Source organism: Elephas maximus, chromosome 11, assembly GCF_024166365.1.
Source record: "Elephas maximus indicus isolate mEleMax1 chromosome 11, mEleMax1 primary haplotype, whole genome shotgun sequence".
Lineage (NCBI taxonomy): Eukaryota > Metazoa > Chordata > Mammalia > Proboscidea > Elephantidae > Elephas > Elephas maximus.
This window is the reverse complement of record NC_064829.1, coordinates 87456393-87465750: the sequence shown is the minus strand read 5'-3', so window position 1 is coordinate 87465750 and position 9358 is coordinate 87456393. Positions and strand designations below refer to the sequence as shown.

At 54.8% G+C, this 9358-nt stretch overlaps 1 protein-coding gene across 1 annotated transcript; it reads right to left on the bottom strand.

Annotated features, from left to right (window-relative positions):
* Positions 1-1013: 1013 nt before the first annotated feature.
* Positions 1014-7292, bottom strand: ZNF837 (zinc finger protein 837). Its single transcript, XM_049900420.1, is given in 5 exon segments — positions 1014-2161; positions 2163-2360; positions 2362-2675; positions 2678-2840; positions 2934-7292. Coding segments are annotated over 4 exon segments (1629 nt in total). The 5' UTR covers positions 2802-2840; positions 2934-7292; the 3' UTR covers positions 1014-1168.
* Positions 7293-9358: the final 2066 nt, after the last annotated feature.

Below are 9358 nucleotides of genomic sequence, written 5' to 3'. Positions count from 1 at the left end.
GTATTAAGTGCCACAAACTTGGTTTCTGGAGTGGGGAGTGTGAGAGTATCCCTTTGGTGATGGGTGTGGAGAACGGAGTGCGGGGGGAGGGTTGAAATTAGAATCATATTAATAGTATTTCATTGCCGTGGAGTTGATTCCAACTCAGTCTTGGTGGGGCTACTAATCTAAAGGTTGGCAGTTTGAACCCACCCAGCTACTCATCAGAATAAATGCTTGGTCAACTACTTTCATACTTCCCTGTGGGAAGGTTCTACTTTGTAACACAGGGGGTGGCCATGATTAATACTGTAGATATATAAAAATCTGGGCAACATGCCGCTCTAGGAGCCTGGCGGCACCTCGCAGCACCTCTGCGGTGGCCTCTGGGTCTGTCTTTGTCTTTGCTTCTTCTCAGATCGCAGAGGCTTCTGGGATGTGTGATTTGGCCTGGAATTCCAAAGGCCAGGATCCAAAGTAACTTGCAGCTGCCTTCACCCACCAAACACAGACGGGCTCGGGTTGCCTGGGAATCCCGCTCCCCTAGAAAGGGAGCCCTTTCCATGGTTAGAACCCAGGCATACCACTACCTTTAGCCCCGGGAAGAGTCACAAGGTGTGCTGGGTCCTTCCCTCCAGGTCTGGGGAGGCCAGAGGAGGCCTCTCGGAGACCCAAGGGAGGAGTCAGGGGCCTGACTACAAGAGAAGGTGTGAGAAGACCCTGAGGCCACCAAGGGCTACTGAAGCCACTAAGGACAGTGAGAGATTCTAGGTTGAAATTGTGCCTCTATTATCTGGCCATGCCCCTGTGGAGTCACTTCACCTCTCTCCCCAGTGGACCAGCGGACCAGCAGGCACAGGAATGTCCACTGAGAAGAAAACTCCTGAAATGTGAACAGAGCGCTGGCCTAAGTCAGCGCTCCATACACGAGATTATCATTGCTTCATCTAGATCGGACGCTGAGGCTCGGGTGGAAGGGGGTCAGACGCATATGTGGAGCAGGAGCCACAAGCAGGAAACCTGTGAACGCCACGTATACAAAATGAGGTTTAATAACAGTTACAAACATTTGTGGTTTGTGAGGTTTCCGGGAGGCTGGCCTCTCCTCACCCTGCGGGACATGGCAGGACACACAGTGCTGGCACCGTAGCCTCCCACCGGCACCCACCCACCGGTTCTCCCCAGCGAGTCAGGGCGCAGCGGGGGCTGCGTGCCGCTTCTGGTGCTCGCTGAGGTTGGAGCGCTGGCTGAAAGCGCGGCTGCACACGCCACACGCGTAGGGCCGCTCGCCCGTGTGCGTGCGCAGGTGGCGCACCAGGCTGCAGTTGCGCACGAAGGCCTTGCCGCAATCGTGGCAGATGTAGGGCTTCTCGCCCGAGTGCAGGCGCTCGTGCTGGCGCAGCTCAGAGCAGCCACGAAAGGTCTTGCCGCACTCTGGGCAGCCGTAGGGCCGTTCTCCGGTGTGCGCGCGCTGGTGCTGCACCAGGCCCGAGCGGCCCTTGAAGGCCTTCTCACACAGCAGGCACGCGTAGGGCTTGGCGCTGCTGTGCGTGCGCTGGTGGCGGCTCAGGTTTGAGCGCTGGTTGAAGGCCTTGCCGCACTCGGGACACGTGTAGGGCTTCTCACCCGTGTGCACACGCCGGTGCTCCACGAGATGCGAGAAGAGGCCGAAGGCCTTGGCACACTCAGTACACTTGTACGGCTTCTCCTCATAGAGGGCTGGCACCCGCAGGATCCCTGGGCACCCCTCATCCCAGTCCCTGCAGGCTGAGCGCTCCAGCAGGAAGGTACTCTGAGCTGGGACTGGGCCGCCGCGCTGCCGCTCTGACGAGTGCGTCTTTTGGTGACGGTAGAGGCCGGAGCAGCGCACAAAGGCCTTGCCGCACTCGGCACACTCGTAGGGCCGCTCGCCCGTGTGGATGCGCTCATGCTGCAACAGGCTTGAGGTGCGGGTGAAGGCCTTGCCACAATCGTCACACGTGTACAGCCGCTGAGCTGCGGGGTCCACGGCACTGGCGGGAGGACCTGTGGCCTGACTGCACTCGGGACCCGTCGGAGAGCCCTCACCTGTAGGGCTACCCTGCTGCTGCTGCTGCTGCTGCTGCCTGGAGAGGCCGAGGTGCTTCCCACACCGGCCACACGGGCGGGGCTCCCTTGCCGCCTGCATCCGCTCCTGTGGGGCCAGAGGAGGCCCTCCAGGCACAGACGTCACTGCACTCCCCTAACTCACATGCCTGGGGCTGCTCCAAAGAGGGGCTCCGCTAGGGGGGACTCAGCTGCAGGGTCCCGGGGAAGGTCTGGACACCCAGCCCTTGTTTGCCTGGCCGGTTGTCTGTGAGGACCCCATGCGGCTGACCCCGAGGACAGCTCCAAAGCAACGCCTTGGACACCGCAGTGGTCACATGCTACAGTCTTCTCCCCACGGAGGGCTCTGAGATGCCACGTCGGGTAGAAGCTTTGGCTGTAGGCACTGGCACCAGCCAGGCACTGACAGGGGCCATCCACAGTGTGCGGCCCCTGGGAGGTGGCCAGGTCCAGGTCCTGAGAGGAGGAAGGGGTGCGCGGCTCCCACACTAGCAGTCCCGCTCCAGGGCTAGGGCTCACGCCTAGAACGCAGCCCTGGGAACAAGCGCCAGGGGGGATCGTCCTGCCGCCAGCCGCCCCTCCACACAGATTTCCCTTCTGTGAGGGGTGATCCCAGCTCTGTCCTCTATAAGGGTCCTTGACTCCATCTTGGGCCTCTCCTCGGGGTCCATGGTGGTTCCCTGGGGATCAGCCTCAGGGACTCTTCCCTGACCCACATCCCTGGCCCAAACCTCCATCCTGGGGCTGGCCCCAATTCCGAGTCCTGGTTGCTGGATCTGGAAGAGCAGAGGAGAAATGGCGAGGTTGGCAATTCCCAGGAGGGAGAAGAGGAGAGGTGGGCTAAAAATGACCCCACAACTGACACTCACCTGACAGCGCCCAGCACTCCTCAGCCAGGGAAAAGTGAGGAGGACAGATGGCTAGGGGATGAGAATGCTGGAGCCAGCATCTTCCTGCCCCTCCTCACAGCCACTGTTGTGCCTTGGGTGCCACCCAGACCCGAGATCAGCCTTCTGATGGTTTTCCTGCTCCCCAACCTCACCTCCTCTGACAGCTGCTGGAGCACCCTGGCCCTAGCAGTTCAGACCAGTCATGTCTGAGGAGGGGCTTGGCCAGGTGTGGCTATAATTCCCCAGTGGGGAAGAGACTCAGCTGTGTGGCCACCATGGAGGGAGGGGTCAGGTGGAGAAGGCCCACCAAGTCGACTTGGTTACTTGTATCTGACTTTTTTAACAGTGAGAAACCTGTCTCCCATGAACCTCAACATTCTCACTTATTTGTTCAATTCCCTATAAGTAACCAAGTTCCTCAAAAAGTTAAACACAGAATTACCATATAACCCAGCAATTCCACTCCTGGGTATATACTGAAGAGAAATGAAAACTCATGCCCACGCCAAAACTTGTACATCTATGTTCAACTGATGAATGGAATAAAATATGATATATCCAATGAAATATTATTCAGCATAAAAATGAATTAAATACTGATACATGCTACATCATGGGTGAACTTTAAAAGCCTTATGCTAAGTGAAAAAAAACAATCACATATATTGGATGATTCCATTTATATGAAATGTCAGAACAGACAAATCTGTAGAGACAGAATATAGATTAGTTGTTGCAAAGAGCTGAGCGGGAGAATGGAGACTGACAGCTAATTGCTACAGGCTTTTTGATAAGATGAAAATGTTCTGGAATTAGATGAGGGGGGTTGTTGCACAACTCTTTGGATACACCAAAATCTAAAAATTTTACCAAAAACAAAAAAAAACTAAAAACCACCCTGAATTGTACATTTTAAAATGATTAATTTTGTTATATAAATTATATCTCAATTAAGACAAAATGCACAGAATGCACCCGCCTCAAGAACAGTTCCTGTCCTTAGTGTGCCTGGGCCTCTGCCCAAGGGCAGCCTGGGAGAACCCACCCAGCACCAGCCAAGACATTATGTGGACCCTGGCCACAGTGATGGCACTGCTTGGAACGTGTGTGCGTCCGTGCGTGCGTGTGTGCGTGCGTGTGCGTGTGTGTGTTTAAACAATACTTTTGTGATAAGAAAAACCAGGCTCTTCAAAATATCTAGGTTTAAAAAGTTGACTTCTCGCTGACTACACACCGGAACACCAAGCCAAGTGGTCCCATCAGAAGCTCTGGGGTGACAGCATTCTCTTGCAGGCATCCCTAAATCCACTCATATCAACAGCATGTCTCCAGAAGAAAACCCTTCGTGCGAAGCAGGACACCCCCACTGGAAAGAGCAGCCTCCACGCAGGAAGGGCTGCCTGTGCAGTACTCTCAGGGCGCAAAGTGGATTTCTAATGGGTGTCACAAACCCGAGGGCACTGCTGTCACTCAGTTTGCAGACAGGAAGCAGCAGCTGGGTGAGGGTGAGACTCAGCAAGGCCATGAAGCCCTGTCCTCCACACCAAGGTTACCGGCTGGCTCCCCACCACCACCATGTTGTTCAACTTCTGCCTCTAAAAGGTGTGGCTGTACCCACCAGCAGGTGTTGGCCAGCCAGGGAGAGCCATGCGGGTCAGTCCTGCCCCTCCGCATCTCATTCAGCCTCCCCTGCACCCCTGAACCTCCACCATCAGCAACGCAGGTTTTGCAGTTCCTTTGTCTGCCTTTAGGAAGCCAGGGTTAGGTTAGGCTAACCCTGCAGGGGACAAACTGCAGAGTGTAAGAAAACCACCAGGACCCTCTTCTAAGGGGATCAGTCCAGAGACACTGCCAATCTTGGATCCCAGGCCCCACCAGGCCAGGGAGTGGGTGCCTACCACAAATACTGATATAGGGTCCTTGTCGCCCCCTCTCTCCTATGACTGTAGCCCCAGGATGGACCCCAACTCCCCACTCAGGGAAGGGGCAGCCCCACCATGAGTGCTAAGCAGGCAGGACAGGGCTGGGGCCCAGGTCTGCAGCACGGCTACAATTTTATTACAGCTCTGATCATCCCTGAGCAGGGTCTGGCGCTTCGACAATGGTGCATTCAGCCCAAAAAAAGAAGCCTTAACAGCTGAGGTCAGGGACTCTGGAGGAACCAATGTCTGGCCTTGCCAGGTTGTCATGCTCCAGTCGTGAGGGACAATGGGACCCAAGCACCTGCCACACTCCTGCCCCAGGATTTTCGGTAAATGCTGTGCTAACCTGGCAGGGTCACAGTTCCTGGCCTCATGCCCCAGTTTGTACAACAGATAGCAGCCAGAGCAGGGCTCCGAGCTAGACGCCCAATATGACTTTCCAAACCTCCAGGGACCACAGGCTAAGGACCCCGCCAGGGTGGGAGAAGACGCCTGAGGCAGCCTGACCAAACCAAGATGGCTAATCATCTTCCAGTCACCACAATAGCCCCACATAAGCCCAGGGACAGGTGGCCCAGGACTGCGTAGGCTCCATTAAAGGAGGCTGCAGTGGGTTGAGTGGTGCCCCCCAAAAAGGTATGTCCACATCCTAACCTCTAAACCCTGCAAATGTGAAAGGTCATATTTGGAAAAAGGGTCTTTACAGATGTAATTAAGGATCTCTAGATGAGATCATCCTGGATTATCCTAGTAGGCCCTAAATCCAACAAGTGTCCTTGTAAGACAAAGACAAAAGGACATTTAGGAAAGAGGAGAAGGCTATGTGAAGATGGAGACAGTGAGAGATTTGAAAATGTTGGCTTTGAAGTTAGTAGTGATACGGTAACAAGCTAAGGAAGGCAGAGAGCCACCAGAAGATGCAAGAAGAAAGGAATAGTTTCCCCCCTAAATTCTCTGGAGAAAATGTGGCCCTGTTGACACCTTCATTTCAGACTTCTGGCCCCCAGAACTGAGAATAAACTTGTGCTGTTTTAAGTCACGAGGTCTGTTGTAATGTTACAGCACTCACAAGAAACTAATACACCTATCCTCTACCTGTGGCTTAGCCCAGCCTCCTGCCCCTGTGCCTTGGTGTCTCTGTCCCCTAGGCCAGGAGGCCCTCCTTAATCCATGCCCTGTGCCCAAAGCTGCCCTCCGCAGAGCCCTGCTCCAATCCCATTCCCTGACCTCACTACCCTTGCTGACTTCAGTTACACCACCTGTGACATAGTAAGTACTCATTAAATATTTTGTTGTATAAATGAATGAATAAATATCTTAATCTTTGAAAGGACTAACTGAAATTTTTTTCTCCACCTTCTGGTGCAGTCTGAACTCTCCCAGCAGAGTTATCAAGTCCACTCCCCTAAACACACAAGGGTTGGGGAACAAGTCCGTCTCTCTCTCTTTCCTTCCTTCCCTCCTCACATCTCTACTTTCAGGCCTTCATTTCTCAATGAGGATCCTGAGTACACTGGATGTAAACAATAATAATAAAATTACTTTTAAAAAGAAAAGTGCTCACAAGTAAAGACGCCAACTGACTTCCTACTTGACAGAGCAGAAAAGCCCAGAGCTCATCCTAAAGCCACCAAAACCAAAAACCCGTTGCTGTCGAGTCGATTCCGACTCACGGTGACCCTGTAAGGACAGTGTAGAACTGCCCCATACGGCTTCCAAGGAGCGCCTGGTGGATTCGAACTGCCCACCTTTCGGTTAGCAGCCGGAGCTCTTAATCACTACGCCACTACGGTTTCCTTCCTAAAGCCCCAAAAGGTTGTTTAACAAGAAATTAAATTTTATCAGGGGGCTACGCAGGCCTGCTTTACGCCATTTCACACTGGATTTTGACCATCCCCTGTGCACTTGGTTCTCAAAGCCCTTCACCTGCCCCGCGATGGCCCAGGGTGATAGCGTGGCATGGAGGGCCAACCAGGGCTAGTTGTCACACAGGCCTCCTGCAGGCCCCTGGGTGCCTTTTCCTGAGTCTGCATGCGGCTGCTGCGAGTGGACACGCCCCGCTTCATGGGTACTCTTCTGGCCGTTCTAGCTGTCCTCAAGACTGCTGATGAAATGGACTGGGACCCACAACAGCCAGCCATACACAGAGGACTGAAGGGTGGGTTAACATGTTCAAGGCTGACTCCCGCAGAATTCCACGTCCCAGCGCTGATGTCCTGGGCATCGACATGGGCCCCCGCGACAGGTCCTGGGCCTGGCGCCTCCCTTGCGCACGCCTCACTCTCCCCGCTCAGGAGGTGAGAACGCAGGAGCCGGAACTCACAACAGAAGGACCCGCCGGGAACTGAAGGCCCGACGCGCCGCGACCCGCCCGGACCCCGAAAACGGACCGGAAGTGCAGAGGCGTGGCGCCTCCGCCTTGGTCCCGGCGCGCTTTGGGAGAGGAAGGAGACGGCACCAGGCTAGGAACCCGCCCGCCCCGGCCTTGCCCGCCGGGGTTGCGTGTCCGCGCAGGACGCCACTTACTCGGTACAGGTGGCCCGCGGGCGTCTCCTGGTCCCCGCCCCGCACGCAGCGCGGAGCCTTTCGCCTCCTCCGGGACACCGCGGCACTGAGAAGACCGGACAGCCGCAAGGACGGGCGGCAGTCCACGCGGGGACTGCTGGGAAGTGTAGTCCGGTTGTGTCCGCTCCGACTATGACGGAAAGACGTTAGGGAAGTCGTCTTCGCCAATCACAAGCCTCTTGGTAGTCATGGCAACTGTGGCAGGCGTAACTAAACAGGAAGAGGAGGAGGTCCTGTCGGCAACAAGGAAACGGCGTCCACGGACCTACTGAATACCGACCCCAACAAGGCAGGTGATTGGCTATAACAATAATTGATTGTCCAGGAGCCCAGTCAGATTTCTAGAATATCTACAACTGGAAGAGACTGGCCATTCCCAGCCTCCTTCAGGTTGACTAGAAGGTGTTGAGAAACACTAATGGAGCTTTTAAATGTCCCTGTGCCTGGGCTACCAGCCAGGACTGATAAAATCAGAACCTCTGGGGGTGTTCAAGTTCCCTCGGTTGATTCTAATATGTGTAACCCCACTTTAGAAGCATGGCTGCCCTGAGCCCAAATGTGGTGCTCACTCTGTTTGCTCTGCTGAATAGAATGGGGAGACCAGGCCTCCTGTCCATTTATGTCACCCCATTTTGTCCAGATCTTTTCCGTGGCTCCCACCCTCAAGAACATCCTTTCCCACACTGGGACATCCAGTTTTGTGAAGTCCATCATACGCATTGCATTTGGTGACCCAGCCTGTGACTGCCCCACCTACCTGCTCTCACTGTGTATCTCCCTTAGGAGCGCCGGGCTGTTCCACGTTCCTTGATCCTGTAAGGAGCCCTGGTGGCACAGTGGTTAAGAGCTCAGCTGCTAACCTAAGGGTCGTTGGTTTGAACCCACCCAGCCACTCCTTGGGAGAAAGATGTGGCAGTCTGTTCCCATTAAAGATTACAGCCTTGGAAGCCCGATGGGGCAGTTCTACTATGCCCTATAGGATCTCCAGGAGTCGGAACTGAACAGGTACAGTTTCGTTGAGCCTGTGGGTGTCTCAACACCAAATGTCCTGTCTTGCGGGTCTGTCCCCCTTTCCAAGGACAAAGTCAGGCCTTGCTTTGTAGCTCTGTGTGCAGCTAACTGCACTCATTGAGGTTGGAGTAGTGGCTGAAGTGCTTCCCGCACACACTGGACTTGGAGAGCCACTCACCTGTGTGTATCTGCTGCTGGCTCCTGAGCTCCGAGTTGTGCACAGAGACCTTGCCAGTCACCACAGATGAAGGGCTTCTCTCCAGAGAGTGGTTCTGGTGCTGCTGCAGCTCAGAGCTACCACAAAAGGCTGTGCCATACTCAGAGCTGGCATGGGTGCACCGGGGCTTGAGTAGATTGCTCACTGAAGGCTGCATCGACTTCCTGCAACTGTGCTGCTTTTCACTGACGTGAGTCCTCTGGTGCTCAACGTGGCCTTGCCACAATTGGGCCACACAGAGGGCTTTTCATGCCTGTGAGCGCACTGCTGCTGGAGAAGCTCTTTTAAACATCTTTCCTCTCAAGGCATACAGAGGGCCTCTCTCCAGAGTGAATGATCTGGAGTTGCCACAGGCCACTCACTCCACGAGGCTAGAGCTCCACTTGAAGGCCTTGCCGCTTTCTGGCACCCATGCAGGGGCTTCTGTAGAGGAGAAACGACAGCTTCTCTGGAGTAGAAATGACAGCACCCACCTGGCTTTGGTACAGCCTGTTGCCTACTGGATCGTACACGACTAAGAAATGCAGCACCAGAGAAGCACCTTGCCACACTGGTCACACACAGGGGCTTCTTGAGGGAGATCTTGGGCCAAGTGGGACACTAGAAAGGAAGTGGGGGTCCCTGGGGAGTCATCTTGCCTCTGAAGCTTCCCTTCCACAATGGTCTCCTTCCTGAGAAGGGTATCTCCC